Here is a 19,002-nt window from a genome sequence, read left to right as displayed (position 1 = left end):
AATGGAGGCCACTGCGCTCTTGGGGACCTTCAATGCTGCAGAAATGCTTTTGTACCCTTCCCTAGATCTGTGCCTTGACACAATCTCAGAGCTCTACGGACAATTCCTTCGACCTCATGACTTGGTTTTTTCCCTTACATTCACTGTCAACTGTGGGACCTTTTATAGAGAGGTGCGTGCCTTTCCAAATCATGTCTAATCAATTGAACTTACAACTGGTGGACTCCAATCAGGTTGTAGAAACATCTCAATGATGATCAAAAGAAACCGGATGCGCCTGAGCTCAATTTCAAGTCTCATATCAAAGGGTCTGAATACTTATGTAAATATTTCTGTAGAAGAAAAAATGATGGCATACATCTGTAGATGGAGGGAACAAAAATAATTGTCAATTTTAGAATAAAGCTGTAATGTAATAAAACTTTCCAGAAGCACTGTATAGGGATAAATTGAAATGTTTCTTACAGAAGAAATATGAAATGTAAAAGCATGTTAGCAATTGAAAGGGAACAGTTTGGAAATTATGGGAAATTGTTAAACCAAAGTTGTGGACCCAACAATTGACAAGACTAAATCCAAACATTACACTTATTTTATGTACATTTTACATTTACTATACTTTTGGCCACATTTGTTAACGAAATCTGAAAATACGCTGGATACATTCAGTAAGAATATTCCTATAAATTTGGGGTAGGACAAAAAAAATTCAAGGGTTTGAGTGAGAGGACTAGTCACCACACCTCTCCAACGTGTGCACTTAATTACATTATTGAACTTTTAGATTTGTGTGCATGGTTAGATACTACTGCACTGTTAGCGCTAGGAACACAAGTGTTTTGCTTCTAGAGGTCGACCGATTTTATGATTTTTTTCAACTCTGATACCGTTTTATGCAAGCAGCATACCACCCTGCATCCCACTGCTGACTTGCTTCTGAAGCTAAGCAGGGTTGGTCCTGGTCGGTCCCTAGATGGGAGACCAGATGCTGCTGGAGGTAGTGTTGGTGGGACAGTAGGAGGCACTCTTTCCTCAGGTCAAAAAAAAATAAATATATATCCCTATGCCCCAGGACACTGCCCTGTGTAGGGTGCCGTCTTTCGGCCGGGACGTTAAACGGGTGTCCTGACTCTCTGTGGTCACTAAAGATCCCATGGCACTTATCGTAAGAGTAGGGGCGTTAACTCCGGTGTCCTGGCTAAATTCCCAAGCTGTCCCATACCATCACGGTCACCTAATCATCCCCAGCTTACAATTGGCTCTTCATCCCCCTCTCCCCTATAACTATTCCCCAGGTCGTTACTGTAAATGAGAATGTGTTCTCAGTCAACTTACCTGGTAAAATAACGGTAAAATAAAAATTGGAGGACCAAAAAAAGCCGATGCCGATTTTTATATATTCGTAATAATGACAATTACAACAATACTGAATGAACAATGAACCCTTTTAAATATTTTTTACTTAATACATAAATAAAATCAATTTAGTCTAAAATCAAATAATGAAAGATTTTCAATTTAGTTTAAACAATGCAAAAACAGTGTTGGAGAAGAAAATAAAAGTGCAATATGTGCCATGTAAAAAAGCTAACGTTTAAGTTCCTTGCTCAGAACATGAGAACATATGAAAGCTGGTGGTTCAATATTCCCAGTTAAGAAGTTTTTTAGGTTGTAGTTATTATAGGAATGATGACATGTCGACCATTTCTCTATACCATTTGTATTTCATATACCCTTGACTATTAGATGTTCTTATAGGCACTTTAGTATTGCCAGCCTAATCTCGGGAGTTAATTGGCTTGAAGTCATCAACAGCGGTGTGCTTCAAGCATTGCTAAGAGCTGCTGGCAAATGCAGTATAGTGCTGTTTGAATGAATGCTTACGAGCCTGCTGCTGCCTACCACCGCTCAGTCAGACTGCTCTATCAAATGTCAAATCATAGACTTAATTATAATATAATAAACACAGAAATACGTCATTAAAATGGTCAAATCCGGAAACTATAATTTCGATAAAGTTAATTATTTCAGTGAAATATGGAACCGTTCCATATTTTATCGAACGGGTGGCAACCCTAAGTCTAAATATTGCTGGTACATTGCACAACCTTCAACGTTATGTCATAATTATGTACAATTCTGGCAAATTAGTTCACAGTTCGCAACGTGCCAGGCGGCCCAAACTGTTGCATATTCCCTGACTCTGCTTGCACTGAACGCAAGAGAAGTGACACAATTTCCCTTGTTAATATTGCCTGCTAACATAAGAAATTTAACTAAATATGCAGTTAAAAAAAAAAAAAAAAAAAACTGTGTATCGATTTTAAGAGAGGCATTGATGTTCATGGTTCGGTAAATTTGTGCAACGATTGTGCTTTTTTCACGAATGCGCTTTTGTTAAATCGCCCGTTTGGCGAGGTTGAAGTAGGCTGTGATTCGATGATAAATTAACAGGCACCGCATTGATTATATGCAACGCAGGACAAGCTAGTTAACTACACATGGTTGATGATATTTCTAGGTTAACTAGTGAATATGTGAAGATTGTTTTTTATAAGATAAGTTTAATGCTAGCTAGCAACTTACCGTGGCCTCTTGCAGCCACAAGGTCCTTTTGATGCTGCACTCGTGTAACAGGTGGTCAGCCTGCCACACAGTTTCCTCGTGGATTGCAATGTAATCGGCGTCCAAAAAGGCTGATTACCGATTGTTATGAAAACTTGAAATCGGCCCTAATTAATTGTCCATGCCAATTAATCGGTCAACCTCTATTTGCTACACCTGCCATAACATCCGCTAAGAATGTGACAAATAAAATTTGATTTGACATGACCAAATGAGCTATGCAAGACTTAGTATTCAAAACTAACTGTGCAAGAGATTTTCTTGTAGGCAGAGCCCATTGAAGTAGGATTGTATTGATAGGCACGACTCAGTCCCGTATTCTACACGGGCCGGTGCACCATAACCAATCAGAGCTGCAGTAGGCCTATATGCAAATACTAATTGCATGTATGGATCTGTGCCATTCACTTTGAACTGGACTGTGTTTACGGCATGAGCGGTCGGAAGTAGACGCGCTTGTTTTGAAATCAAAGCGAGAGCTGCATGCAGCAACCTGTGCACATTTGTTACATTCTTTGCTAGTTAGTGAGTTATTAAACCAGTTATAGCTAATTTCTAGTCAACAATGTGAGTGATTGCTTACTACAAGAGCACAAAATGTGTACATTTCTAAACATCTTTGAAAAGCGAGTCAGGTAAAAAGCTTTCTTTTTTGTCTTAAAGGGGCAATGTTGTATTTTGAGATGGGCTTTAAGTAGCCAATAGGCATAGGGTATCATCATTTGTCTGATTCTCTGTAAAAATGGTATGGGAATAATATTGCATTTGATTTTGGTTTCTTGTATCAATCACAACATTTTTCAGTCACCACCTTGTCTGAAGGACAAGTGTGTGTAAACAGGTTAAACTAATAACACACAAATTATTGTATTTTTCTTGTCTATATTGAATATATAATTTAAACATTCTCAGTGTAGGTTGGGAAAAGTATGTAAACCCCTAGGCTAATGACTGCTCCAAAGGCTAATTTGAGTCAGGAGTCAGCTAGCCTGGAGTCCAATGAATGAGACGATGTTGGTTAGAACTGCCTTGCCCTATAAAAAACACACACAAAATTTGAGTTTTCTATTCACAAGAAGCATTGCCTGATATGAACCATGCCTCAAACAAAAGAGATCTCAGAAGACCTAAGATGAAGAATTGTAGACTTGTATAAAGCTGGAAAGGGTTACAAAAGTATCTCTATAAGCCTTGATGTTCATCAATCCACAGTTAAACAAATTGTCTGTAAATGGAGAAATTTCAGCACTGTTGCTACTCTCCCTAGGAGTGGCCGTCCTGCAAAGATTACTGCAAGAGCACAGCGCAGAAGGCTGAGGTTAAGAAGAATCCTAGAGTGCCAGCTAAAGACTTCCAGAGTCTTCTGTAACATGGTAACATCTCTGTGGACGAGTTTACGATACGTAAAACACTAAACAAGAATGGTGTTCATGGGAGGACACAACGAAGAAGCCACTGCTGTCCAAAAAAAAACATTGCTGCACGTCTGAAGTTTGCAAAAGTGCACCTGGATGTTTCACAGCGCTACTGGCAAAATATTCTGTGGACAGATGAAACTAGATTTGAGTTGTTTGGAAGGAACACCCAACACTGTGGGGGGGAAAAAGCACAGCACAGCACACCAACATCAAAACCTCATCCCAACTGTAAACTATGATAGCGGAGCATCATGGTTTGGTGCTGCTTTCCAGCCTCAGGGCCTGGACAGTTTGCTATCATCGACGGAAAAATGAATTCCCAAGTTTATCAAGACAGTTTGCAGAAGAATGTTAGGCTATCTGTCCACCTATTGAAGCTCAACAGAAGTTGGGTGATGCAACAGGACAACGACCCAAAACAGAAGTAAAGCCATTCTGTGGATTTACTTCTAACAGAAGAAAATATGCCTGACCTCAACACGATTTTGAGATGCTCTGGCATGACCTCGAGAGCAGTTCACACCAGACATCCCAAGAATATTGCGGAACTGAAACAGTTTTGTAAAGAGGAATGGTCCAAAATTCCTCCTGACCGTTGTGCCGGTCTGATTCCCAACTACAGAAAACGTACTGCAAAATTCTCTAAAACAAGTCAGCTTATGGTAGAGTACTGAACATTACATTTTCTGGCAACAGCTCTAGGGGGCATTTTTGCAGTCACCATGCCAATTCCATTCTCCCTCAAATCTTGAGACATCTCTGGCAGTGACAACTGCACATTTTTAAAGTGGCTTTTTTATTATCCCCAGCACAAGGTGCACCTGTGACCATACTGTTTAATCAGCTTCTAGATATGCCACACTTGTCAGGTGGATGGATTATCTTGGCAAAGGAGAAATGCTCATGAACAGAGATGTAAAACAGATTTGTGCACAAAATGTGATAAATAAGCTTTTTGTTCCTATGGGACATTTTTGGGATTTAAAAAAATTTCAGCTCATGAAATATGGGACCAACGCTTTGCATCTTTCATTTTATATTTTTGTTCAGTGTATACAGTGGTGTAAAGTACTGAAGTAAAAATACTTTAAAGTAGTTAAGTTGATTCTGGTTGGTATCTGTACTTTACTATTTATATTATTGACAACTTTTACATCACAACATTCCTAAAGAAAATAATGTACTTTTTACTCCATACATTTTCCCTGACACCTAAAAGTACTTGTTACATTTTAAATGCTTAGCGGGACAGAAAATAGTCCAATTCACACACTTATCAAGAGAACATCCCTAAAGCCTCTGATCTGGTTAACTCACTAAAAACAAATGCTTTGTAAATTAAGTCTGAATGTTGGAGTGTACCCCTGGCAAGCCGCAAAAAAATAATAATTGAATTGTGCCGTTTGCTTAATATAAGGAATTTTTCATTATTCGTACCTTTTACTTTTGACACTTAAGTATATTTAATACCAAATTCTTAAACTTTTACTAAAGTAGTATTTTACTGGGTGACTTTTACTTGAGTCATTTTCTATTTAAGGTATCTTTTACTTTTTCTCAAGTATGACAATTCGGTGCTTTTTCCAAAACCTGAGTGTATATCGTATGTTATGGAAGTGTACAGACACTTTTTGCTATTTCGCTTGCGGTGTTTTTCCTATATTAATTTAGCATGCTAGCTGTTCCTGTAAACTCTTAGTCATTCTGCTAACGCTAGTTAGCAATGGCTCGCAAAAATGCATTGAACTTCCTTGAAACTGCACGCAGAGACATTAAAAATTATTCATGAGTTGATCTGACTCTGGGATAGTAGAAAAGGGTCATAAATGTCGAACTATCCCTTTATGAGCCGTGTCAAGTTTGTATATATTTGTAGCATACAGAGCGAGCAGTGGTGCGACTGTGATCCACGAGCATACAGCCACCACTTGCTCCTTATCTCCCTCCCTACAGTGCAGTGGCGGCCATCAGTTATATTTCGGATGGTGTCAACATAATTACATTTTCATGCATTTTAGAGTAGTATGTATTTTTTGAAAGTCAGAGAGCCTTCCAGCAAAGAGCTCCCTAACCCCACCTTTTCCCACCACTGCTGAAAAAAATCGTAAAGGAAACTCTGACTTGAGTTGTGTTCAAATACTCATACTAACTGCACCAACAGTACTATTTGTGAAATAAATTGAGTATATAGTATGCTTATTAGTCATATTATGGATATAGTTAGTATGCTAAAAGTCCCCGGATGTCGTACTACATTCACCAAAATGGAAAGTATACAAGCAGTGGACACTATTTCCATGCTTTTAGGGCCCATAATGCAATTCTAAAGAAAATGGGCTTGGCTTCACATCGTTTTCAAATTTGAAGAAAATGTCGGAAAATATGCAGCCGAAATTTAACGAGAGCGGATACAAATACATTTTGTGTGAAACCTCACCAGCAAGACTCGTTGCTCGTTATGCAGTATGGTGGCCATGGATGAACATGAACAAAGGGCCCAATCACTCATATCCTTTCAGAAATGGCAAAGCTTTCGATATACTGCTGCAGGTCTTTAGATGCTGTACATATTCAATTGTGTAATTCCAAACTTTGTCCGCAACGTTATATTCCATTTAGTTAGACTTAAGTGATATTTCTTCATGTGCGAGCATGCGCGTGCTTTCTCTTTCCCATTGTGGTGATACGAGAAACGAAAAAAGCATGCTCATGCTTGCATACAGAAAAATATCGCTTGAGTCTAACAAAATGGACATAACCTTAAAATATTAATGTAAACACTGTTTCAAATGTCTATATTATAGGATACATCTCTGATTTCTGGATTGAAGGTATTTTTTGCTAGTTTATTGGTGGTAGCTACAACATTGGAATATTATTTACACTGCTGTCATATTGTCAGTCATGTAGAAGCCAGGAGAGATGTGATCATATGGTTTAAATATCAAATATGTGCGTTGAAATGATTGCATTGTATAGAAACATTGTAAATAGCAGAGTACCCATTTTAAATTCTGGCAATTTTTTAAAATTATCAGTCTGTTGCCATTTTGAATTGAATTACAAGCACTTTCTAAACCAGTGCTTTCATCCCTGTGTGTGTCAAGCAGGATCAAGAAATGGATAACCAAGACAAGAGCTTAGATGGAGGTGAAGAGGGAAGCTTCTCGGTTAACGCAGGCAGTTCCAAGTCCACCACATTAACTTCCGTGATGCATTTGCCTGGCTCCACACCCCAGCCTCCAGCCAGAGACTCCTCTAACGGACTGAATGTCACTAAGATTCAGGGTGAGCTCTCCACAGCAGGGACAGCCTCCATTGGACTCTCTATAGAGGAGGCTGAAGTGAAGTTAATGGGCAAGGCCCTGAGAATGCAGAACTCACAGAAACAGCAGCAGAATCATCAACAGCAGCAGCTGTTTGAGAACTTTGCTCTGTTGGAGGAGAGCATTTCAGATTTGAATCGATCCAACACCCCAGGGAGCTCTGTACTTGGATGTTCTAATTACCTTTTCCCTCTGAAAACTGAGGACTTTTCACCAATGGATAAGGACAGGCTTGACATGGGGACAGTCAGCTTTGGACAGTCACTGAAGGACTTGGATGTCAACGAGAGGCTCCTTGGTGACAATACGCTGGACATTCTGCGTGATTTGGACTTGCCTGGCTCTCTGTCTGACCTGAATGAGTTTTACCTGGCTGACGAGGCCGCTTTCCTTTCCTCCCTGTCAGTGGATGATGCCCTGCTCGGTGACGGCAACATGGAAACCAAGCCCATAGTCAGTAGCAGTGGGGGAAACTGTAAAAATGTGAATGGTGCGGACCAGCATCGGCAGCAACTGGGCCCAGGGATCTCCATGCCTGTCATCAAGACAGAGAAGGACGCTGACACCTCCTTCATCCAGCTTTACACCCCAGGTGTAATCAAGCAGGAGAACGAGCGCCAGAGCTACTGTCAGATATCCAGCCTGGACATACCTGGTACCCACAGCTCGGTGGGCTCCATGAGTGGGCCGAGTTACCACTACGGCGGAAAGACATCGACGGCAGTGCGCGTACAACAGGATCAGAAGCCTGTCTTTGGCCTGTATCCGCCACTGCCCTCAGTCAGTGATGGCTGGAACAGAGGCCAGGAATTTGGGGATGGATCAGGGATGTCAACTCCATCCAGCTCATCTTTTCCTGTCAGCTTCAGCAGGTAAGTCACTTATTACACATGGTTTAATGTACTGTGTGCACTTCTGAATGATTTAACATAGCATGATTTATGAATAGGGAATGATTTTAGCAATATAAATAGATTTTATTTGAACATTCCTGAATCTGAAACATCCTTGCTTTGTTGTTGCTTTGAGAATTTTAAAATGGAAGCACTGTCTGAATGTGTATGGGTGAACCTGTTACATAATTTTGTTATTTGAATTGATCTGGCACAAGTCAACCTCTCAATTTGTTGCACTTGCCCTTTTGCAAATGCACTCATTTGTCAATATGAGTCAGAGTAGACAGGGTGCGTTGTCAGCTGGGAGCCATGTTTCCAGATCTGCTTTGGTGCGCTGCCTTGACTCATCAAACCTCCTTCATTACAAACACATGGTCCCCTCTGAGTAATCCTTGCTCCCAAAAGGCGCAAACAAATTCCTCAGGAGTTTGACGCTTTCTTCCTTTTCTATCCTTACTGTGGATCAGGAGCAATAATACTAGGGAGAGGAAGGATGTGACAGTACATCACTGCAAATGTGTGGGTTGATTGACTCTGTGTAGGCTTACAGCAGCAGATGCTAGAATTAACGGAGTAACCTGTCATTAAGCCCTTGAGCAAACAAGTTTATCTGTGTTTGCTCCAGCTGCTGCTCATTCAGAGATTAAAACGGACACACTACCATAGTTTTGCTGTTAATCCCCATACATCTCTCTCTCATCCAAGGTCACATTGTACTTTCTCAGCAAAGTTCTTTGGCATCCACCACATCTGAGTGAGATATACAGTTGAAGTCGGAAGTTTACGACCACCTTAGCCAAATACATTCAAGCTCAGTTTTTCACAATTCCTGACATTTTAATCCTAGTAAAAATGTCCTGTTTTAGGTCAGTTAGGATCACCACTTTTTATTTTAAGAATGTGAAATGTCAGAATGATTTATTTCAGCTTTTATTTCTTTCATCACATTCCCAGTGGGTCAGAAGTTTACATACACTCAATTAGTATTTGGTAGCATTGCCTTTAGATTGTTTAACTTGGGTCAAATGTTTCGGGGAGCCTTCCACAAGCTTCCCACAAACGTTGGGTGAATTTTGGCCCATTTCTCCTGACAGAGCTGGTGTAACTGAGTCAGGTTTTTAGGCCTCCTTGCTCGCACACACTTTCAGTTCTGCCCACATTTTTTATGGAATTGAGGTCAGGGCTTTGTGATGGCCACTTCAATATCTTGACTTTGTTGTCCTTAAGCCGTTTTGCTACAACTTTGGAAGTATACTTGGGGTCATTGTCCACTTGGAAGACCCATTTGTGACCAAGCTTTAACTTCCTGACTGATGTCTTGAGATGTCGCTTCAATATATCCACACAATTTTCCTGCCACATGATGCCATCTATTTTGTGAAGTGCATCTGTCCCTCCTGCAGCAAAGCACCCCCACATGATGCTGCCACCCCCGTGCTTCACAGTTGGGATGGTGTTCTTCGGCTTGCAAGCCTCCCCCTTTTTCCTCCAAACATAACAATGGTCATTATGGCCAAACAGTTCTATTTTTGTTTCATCAGACCAGAGGACATTTCTCCAAAAAGTACGATCTTTGTCCCCATGTGCAGTTGCAAACCGTAGTCTGGCTTTTTTATGGCGCTTTTGGAGCAGTGGCTTCTTCCTTGCTTTCAGGTTATGTCGATATAGGACTCGGTTTTACAGTGGATATAGATATTTTTCTATAGTTTCCTCCAGCATCTTCACAAGATCCTTTTGCTGTTGTTCTGGGATTGATTTGCACTTTTCGCACCATAATATGTTCATCTCTAGGAGACAGAACGTGTCTCCTTCCTGAGTGGAATGACGGCTGCGTGGTCCCATGGTGTTTATACTAGCATACTATTGTTTGTACAGATGACCGTTGTACCTTCATGCATTTGGAAATTGCTACCAAGGATGAACCAGACTTGTGGAGGTCTACATTTGTTTTCTGGGGTCTTGGCTGATTTCTTTTGATTTTCCCATGATGTCAAGCAAAGAAGCACTGCGTTTGAAGGTAGGCCTTGAAATACGTCCACAGGTACACCTCCAATTGACTCAAATTATATCAATTAGCCTTTCAGAAGCTTCTGAAGCCATGACATAATTTTTTGGAATTTTCCAAGCTGTTTAAAGGCACAGTCAACTTCGTGTACGTAAACTTCTGACCCACTGGAATTGTGATTCAGTGAATTATAAGTTATATAATCTCTATAAACAATTGTTGGAACAATGACTTGTGTCATGCATAAAGTAGATGGCCTAACCAACTTGCCAAAACTATAGTTTGTTAACAAGAAATTTGTGGAGTGGTTAAAAACAAGTTTTAATGACTTCAACCTAAGTGTATGTAAACTTCTGACTTCAACTTTAGGTTTTTAATGTACTGTGTATTCTACTGAAATACTGCACTGAGAGGAGAGACCACCACCATAGTTTTGGAGCTGATTGCAACTTTGCACTGATCTGAGTGGTAATTTTTAGATTCCAGGCATGACTTTTATGATTCGAGGCTTTTGTATTTTAAGTGTGGATCAGGCGAACAAAGTAGTATTTCAACTGCATTTTGCAAGCGATAGAGCCTTTTGAGGAGTACATGGATTTACTGACTATAGGCTGAAATGCTATCTTAAATTAACAGTAGGCCTTTGCATGATGGCTTGGTTACTGTTAGTTTCAGATACAAATAAGTAGGCCAAGCCACTGCTATGATATGAACCTCTCGTTATATCCATTTAAATCTTGGATTTTGTCCTAAACTAACATACTTGGTTCTCAGTGAAATATTTGGAGATATCATGATCTCATAGTGCATAGGGAGTGCAGTGCTGCAACAGACTTTCCCATCAAAAGGAATGTCTGCATAAACTGTTGATAATTGCACAATGTGTTAAGCAAGTTGAGACTCATTCGGGTCAATACGTTTTTCCTTATGACTTCTCAGATGTTAGATGTAAAGTATGTCCAGTGTGACTTTTTTCCCCGAATAGCCTACGAATAGGTTTTTAAATGGGCAATCTAGGATTAGTACAATCATTTTTGGATTGAAATGAATGATTTCTTTAACGAATATGTTCAAGGCATAATATTGCATTCAGTGCTACCCATCCTGAGGTTGCTACAACCTAGCTTATGAATGAATGTTTACAGTGTAGGTGCACGGGTCGAGAGAATTGAGTAATCAAGCTGACAGGCAATGACACATTCAATACTGCCTTGTACAGTTTCCTGCATCTAGCTATGGTGTAATCATTAGTCCAACAGTTGCAAACAAGAGTTTCTATTGGACAAATTCAGGTATGTTTATCCCTGTTTTGTTCCATTTTTAAGAAATGTTTTTCAACAGAATCGTCAGAATGAATACACCCCTGATCACACGCAAGCAGTTCACTTTCATAGCAGCCACATAAAAACAGCATGATCACGTTGCTCGTTGTGTGTGTGTATACAGTTGAAGTCGGAAGTTTACATACACTTAGGTTGGAGTCATTAACTTGTTTTTCAACCACTCCACAAACTTTTTGTAAACAAACTGTAGTTTTGGCAAGTCGGTTAGGACATCTACTTTGCATGACTCGTAATTTTTCCAACAATTGTTTACAGATGGATTTTTTCACCTATACTTCACTGTATCACAATTCCATTGGGTCAAAAGTTTACATGCACTAAGTTGATTGTGCCTTTAAACTGCTTGGAAAATTCCAGAAATTATGTCATGCTTCTGATAGGCTAATTGCCATAATTTTAGTCAATTGGAGGTGTACCTGTGGGTGTATTTGAAGGCCTACCTTCAAACTCAGTACCACGTTCATCTGTTAAAACAATAGTACGCAAGTATAAAAACCATGGGACCACGCAGCCGTCATTCCGCTCAGGAAGGAGATGCGTTCTGTCTCCTAGAGATGAACGTACTTTGGTGCGAGAAGTGAAAATCAATCCCAGAACAGCAAAGGACCTTGTGAAGATGCTGGAGGAAACATTTACAAAGTATCTATATCCACAGTAAAACGAGTCCTATATTGACATAACCTGAAAGGCCACTCAGCAAGGAAGAAGCCACTGCTCCAAAAAACCACCATAAAAAAGCCAGACTATGGTTTGCAACTGCACATGGGGACAAAGATTGTACTTTTTGGAGAATTATCCTCTAGCCTGATGAAACAGAAATATAACTGTTTGACCATCGTTATGTTTGGAGGGAAAAGGGGGAGGCTTACAAGCCGAAGAACACCATCCCAACCGTGAAGCATGGGTGTGGCAGCATGCTGTGGGGATGCTTTGCTGCAGGAGGGACTGGTGCACTTCACAAAACAGATGTCACCATAAGGAAGGAAAATTTGGTGGATATATTGAAGCAACATCTCAAGACATCAAACAGGAAGTTAAAGCTTGGTCACAAATGGGTCTTCCAAATGAGCAATGACCCCAAGCAGACTTCCAAAGTTGTGGCAAAACAGCTTAAGGAAAACAAAGTCAAGGTATTAGAGTGGCCATCACAAAGCCCTGACCTCAATCCTATAAAAAATGTGTGGGCAGAACAGAAAAAGTGTGTGCGAGCAAGGAGGCTTAAAAACCTGACTCAGTTACACCAGCTCTGTCAGGAGGAATGGGCCAAAATTCACCCACAAAGCCATATGTTCCCTATGTTCCAGACATTTGGGACAGTATGACACACCTGATCTGAATATAGGATTAGGTTGATTTGTTGGTTGAGTCCTTTATAAACGTTTCTTATCAGATGTGTTTTTGGAATGCAAATAGACTGCTTTGTCTGGCCTGAACAGACAAACATTTCTAACTGCTATAACTAGTTCATTAGGTGTGCATTTTAATGTAAGGTTACCTTGAAAGCGATAGAATAGGCTTAGTAAATGACAGATTTGTACGTGGAATAATGTTAAAATGCTATAGATCAGGGGTCTTCAACCTTTTCTTGCCCAGGCACTCCCTCCCAGGCAAACCGGAGACCTAGGGACCCCCATCATCATACATTAGCAAAAACAAAAGGATCACGTCTTGGCATCAGGTGAATGATAATGGCAAGGAGAAGTAATCTTTTTATTTTTATTTTTTATGAATAGATTTGTAAGTTTATATTGACCTCTCCAAATTATATTTGGAATAGGAAGTGTAAACTCTCAACAGCCTATTAGCTAGAGAGGTAACTCCAAACACATTTTTGCTAAGAGCAGCTGTTTAGCTGGTTAAACAAATTTTAGCCATGTGTTGGAAAAGACGTATGTCCATCTCAAGAAAGCTTACCAGCAGCCAGCGGCAATGTATCATAAACACAAAAAATCGTCACTGAGCTGTTCAAAATTCTGTGCGAATTCTGCCGCTTATTTACTGTGAACACTGAGTCTGGACCCGCTTTAAGTTAGTTTTTTAACAATGGTCAAGTAGGCTGCTGTGGATATTTGATCATAATGTAAGCCTATTAGAGTGGCCGACCCATCAAAAACAATGTAGAAAATGCATCCCATAACATGTTTTTCATTTTTTATATATTTTTCTTCCCAATTTCATGGTATCCAATTGTCCCATCGCTGCAACTCCCATACGGACTCGGGAGAGGCGAAGGTCGAGAGCCGTGCGTCCTCCGAAACACAACACAGCCAAGCCGCACTGTTTCTTGACACAATGCCCCGCTTAAGCCAGCCGCACCAATGTGTCGGATGAAACACCTTGTGCCTTAGACCACTGCGCCACACGGGAGGCCCATCCCATAACATTTATGCTGTTGTATCGTTCAGCCTACAGTAGCAGCCAATGTGTGGTGTTCAATGTAGGACTACATTCCATGAGACTTAAAAAAAAACATGCAAGGCTTGACATTAACCTGTTTATCCACTTGTCTGAAAAAGGTGACTGAAAATGTTTGATGCAAGAAACCACTTTACAAAATAAAATGCATCTTTATTGCCATACCAGTATCAGGCATATTATGCTACCCTCTGCCCATTGGCGCCTTAGCTCATTTAAGCCTGTCTCAAAATAAAACACTGCCCATTTTAAGAGAAAAAAAGCTCTTTACCTGACTCTTGAAATATGTCTAGAAATGCACACATTGTGTGCTCTTGTAGGAAGCAATCACTCCCCCATTGTTGACTGCAAATTATCTCCAACTGGGCTAATAATTCACTAGCTAGCAAAGGACATTAACAATTTAACACTAAACAAAAATATAAACACAACATGTGAAGTGTTGGTCCTGTGTTTCATGAGCTGAAATAAAAGATCCCAGAAATTTTCCATATGCACAAAAAGCTTATTTCTCTCAAATATAGTGTACAAATTTGTTTACATCCCTGTTAGTGAGCATTTCTCCTTTGCCAAAATAATCTATCCACCTGACAGGTGTGGCATATCAATAAACGTATTAAACCGCACGATCATTACACGGGTGCACCTTATGCTGGGGACAAAAGGCCACTCTAAAATGTGCAGTTTTGTCACACAACACAATGCCACAGATGTATCAAGTTTTGAGGGAGAGTGCAATTGGTATGCTGACTGCAGGAATGTCCACCAGAGCTGTTACCTGAGTTGAATGTTAATTTCTCTACCATAAGCCGCCTCCAATGTTTTTGAGAATTTGGCAGCACGTCCAACCGGCCTCACAACTGCAGACCACATGTATGGCGTCGTGTGGGTAAGTGGTTTGCTGATTTCAACATTATGAACAGAGTGGGCAGGCATAAGCTATGGACAACGAACACAATTGCATTTTGTCGATGGCAATTTGAATGCACAGAAATACTATGATAAGACCCTAAGGCCCATTGTGAGCACCGTTTAATTTTCTTTTTTTTAAGATATCTGTGACTAACAGATGCATATCTGTAATCCCAGTCGTGAATTCATTTATTTCAATTGACTGATTTCCTCATATGAACTTTAAGTCAGTAAAATCTTTGAAATTGTTGCGTTTTTATATTTTTGTTCAGTGTAGAAATGTGCATACGTCGCTACAAGTAGCTCTGCTCTCTCTTTGATCTTAAAACGAGCACATCTACTCACCACTGCTCATGCTGTAAAAACAGGCCAGTTCAAAGTGAATGATCCATATATGGCAATTGTCTATTTGCATGTAGGCCTACTGCAGCTCTGATTGGTCATGGCGCTCCGGTCGGTGTAGATTACGGGCCTGAGTCGTGCCTGTCAGTGAAATAAAATATTACTCTGTGTTCTACCTACAACAAAATCTCTTGCTTAGTTAATTTTGCGTTTGTCTTGCATGCGTTTGTTTTGTTTCGGTATGTTGCATTGAAAGTGGCTAATGTTGAGTCGATCACAATTCCCACAGTAAAGGGAAACGCTGATTTGTTATTTCTTCTTCGCTGCAGTCCAGGGGGAGGGAGTTTAGAGGGAACGTTGGCCAGCGGCACTTTCCGCACTGGTAGCCTGTTTGCGGGCTTTTTAAAGACTCTGTCAGATAATCCAGTGAGTGTAATTGGCTCCAATGAGTAATTTGCTCAGTATTAAGAGTTGAGAAATTGTATTATCTTTTAAACTGTAGGTATGTAATTCAAAATTGGTTTATTCTGTTGCTAATGATATTCATAAAAATATTGAAATACAGTACTTTGGGATTCGCGGATCCCTGGTTGAATACCCCTGCTGTAGATGCTTGGGGAACTGTGTAAAATGAAGATAAAGGGAAATGTAATGTCATCTTTGGACACAATCTTAGTGGCTCTACCAGCTTAAAAATATTGTGCAGCCATCAACATACTTGTGTGGGAGGGAGTTTAATTTAACTATAAATTAGGCTACGTTGTCCTCGTTCTCTAATTTTTGATGGCATCAAGCTCTGGGCGTAGTGTTTACCTTTTTGAAACCAGTATGCATTTTAATGTCATCGTTAGACCGTAACATGCTGGGAAAAATAATTAACTTTGAACAGCCCGTTTTACCAGTATTGGGGCATAAAATACAGCTTTAGGTCCACCAGCCACTGTTGCATTAGATTCAAAAAATGATTATCAGCCACTCTGATTTTTTATTTAACCAGCCAAAATATTTTGGGGCTACTAAAATTACACACACAAAAAGACAGATGCATGCTTTGTAATCTTTCTAAAACAAATGTATTACTAGTAAGAACTAATGTGGTATATTGTTTGATATTTTGGTTAAAATAAACTGTCACCTGTCCCTTTTAAGGGGGAGGTTACTGTGGTAGTGACTCGAGTCATGTTTGTGCCTGTGAGATTGAGTCTGACTAGTAGAAGTGTTGTATTCTCTTCCCTAGCAGTTTAAACTCAAACAGAAAAACAACCTAGTTTGTGAACAAACCAATGTAAATAGGCAAGAAAAGGACAGTCTCACTTCAGTAGACTTTCACTTCAAGTAGGTCTTCACTTTTTAGTCCCTGCAAGGTTATATCAAACTAATGTTCTCTTATGGATCCTCAGCGCTCAGGTCAGTAGCATGTGAATCTAGTTGTCTTTGGCCGATTCCATGAGCCTCTGATCCAGTAATGTTCCAATATAAATAAGGGCCTCTTTACACTACACTACTTTGATTACACAAACTAGGTCCAGGAGAGATAGTTGTTAGATATTACTGCATGGTCAAAACTAGAAGCACACGCATTTTTCTACACTCGCATTAACATCTGCTAACCATGTGTATGTGACAAATAAAATTTTATTTGTGTAGTTTAAAGAAACAGCGCTAAATTCAAATCTCTCTTTAAGCGATGTCTGAGTTTGACAGCACAGTGGGTCGTCGAGGAATTTGTATTGAGGAAAGTCGCTTTGCATGCTCATGAATGTGCTGGTTGTCATACCACTGCTGCCATTTTCAATAGCATTTGAGAACATGAAACATGAACACACCAGCTAGCTCCATTTGAACAACTGACTCGAGAAATAAGCTCATCAACTGCGCCTGCAGCAGACGTGAGACTCTCTGTCATGGCATTGAAATATGGAACGCTGTTTGGCTCTTTGCTTGTCAAAAAAGATGCATGTAAAATAACACTATTTTACGTGTCAAATAAGCTTGTTGACCAATCAGGACCTGAATATAACAGCACGTCACATTTAACGTGTTCATACATTTTTTACATAGTGTAATCAATGTGTAGTAATTATCACTCGTTTTTCATATGTCACAATGATTAATCGATACGTATGCTATGCTGGTCAAGTTCTTGCGCACGTACAGTGCTGTTCATTATTTTAAAAAAAAGGGCTAGCTAGCTTATGGACACATCTGTTTCAGTAGCTATCGTTAGCTAGCTAGGTGTAATCTAAAATAACCCTAATTAATAAGAGTTCTTATTTAATTAATGGTGGTCGGACCCATGTATGTGAAGCTAGCCACAATAAGGATTAGCCACAATAGTGGACTTTGCGGTTAGCCTTCAAAATAAAAGTATGTCATTGAAAATTATGCAGAAGAATACAAGTAGTATAGTTATGCCATAATTGAATAGATCATGCTAAACGAGTTTGGCATGTTATATAAAATCAACAAAATTCAATAATTTGACAATCTGTAGAAATCACACTGGATGCGTTATACTTTAGAATTGCAATGTGAGCATACTTATTTCACTGTACAGCCTAACCCCATGTCATTTATCCACAGTCCATAGGTATCAGTCTACTCAGTGACACCCAGAGAACATTAGCGTTGTAGCTCATATTGCGCGACTATGAAACAACTGTGAATTGAGAGACATTTATTGTCAACCTATGTGTATTGAACACTATTCCAGAGGAAAAATAATACTGCGTGGATGTTTTGAAGTCTGGTAACTCTGAGGAAGATGTTTGAAAAAAATATATTGGGTATTGAGTAGACTGATACCCCATTTTATTGATCCCCAATCCTTAAGTAAAGCTGTACAGTGCAATATGAATGTCAATACTAGAGTTCGACCGATTAATCGGAATGGCTGATTAATCGGGGCAGATTTTTATTTTAAATTTTTTTTTTTTTTAACACCTTTATTTAACTAGGCAAGTCAGTTAAGAACACATTCTTATTTTCAATGACGGCCTAGAAACGAGGCAGAACGACAGATTTTTAACCTTGTCAGCTCGGGGGATCCAATCTTGCATTGATTACATTGCACTCCACGAGGAGCCTGCCTGTTAGCGAATGCAGTAAGCTAAGGTAAGTTGCTAGCTAGCATTAAACTTATCTTAAAAAACAATCAATCAATGACTGTCATTGCTCCAATGTGTACTTAACCATAAACATCAATGCCTTTCTTAAAATCAATACACAAGTATATATTTTTAAACCTGCATATTTAGCTAAAAGAAATCCAGGTTAGCAGGCAATATTAACCAGATGAAATTGTCTCATTTCTCTTGCGTTCATTGCACACAGTCAGGGTATATGCAACAGTTTGGGCCGCCTGGCTCTTTGCGAACTAATTTTCCAGAACTTTACGTAATTATGACAACATTGAAGTTTGTGCAATGTAACAGGAATATTTAGACTCATGGATGCCACCCGTTAGATAAAATACGGAACGGAATAAAAGTTTTGTTTTCGAGGTGATAGTTTCCGGATTAGTCAAAGGTGTATATATATGGTTTAGAGAGAAATAGTCGACGCGTTATAATTCCTGTAATAACTTGCGGCTGGATTTGAAAGGGGTTCCTTCGTTATTTTACCGTTCATGTCTTCCATAGAGAATGTCTTGATCTACTTCAAATAAGGTCTGTTTCGTGCAGGCTTAAACCGCCTCGACGTTTTGATACCCGTGTAAAT

The 19,002-nt window shown here is 39.7% G+C and overlaps 1 protein-coding gene across 3 annotated transcripts in view; it reads left to right on the top strand.

Annotated features, from left to right (window-relative positions):
• Window positions 1-19,002, top strand: part of LOC129821260 (glucocorticoid receptor-like) — a 94,344-nt gene that overhangs the window by 9,082 nt on the left and 66,260 nt on the right. For 2 of the 3 annotated variants that reach the window (XM_055878717.1, XM_055878737.1), the window contains exon 2: window positions 7,154-8,241. In XM_055878717.1, the coding sequence (XP_055734692.1) occupies window positions 7,163-8,241 (1,079 nt within the window). In that variant the 5' untranslated portion in view covers window positions 7,154-7,162. Of the gene's footprint in view, window positions 1-7,150; window positions 8,242-19,002 lie in introns of all 3 variants that reach the window. The other variant, XM_055878727.1, reaches the window with a different exon arrangement.

Source organism: Salvelinus fontinalis, chromosome 2 (genome assembly GCF_029448725.1).
Source record: "Salvelinus fontinalis isolate EN_2023a chromosome 2, ASM2944872v1, whole genome shotgun sequence".
NCBI lineage: Eukaryota > Metazoa > Chordata > Actinopteri > Salmoniformes > Salmonidae > Salvelinus > Salvelinus fontinalis.
Note: the sequence above shows the minus strand (reverse complement) of the source record. Positions and strands in the feature narration are given on the sequence as shown.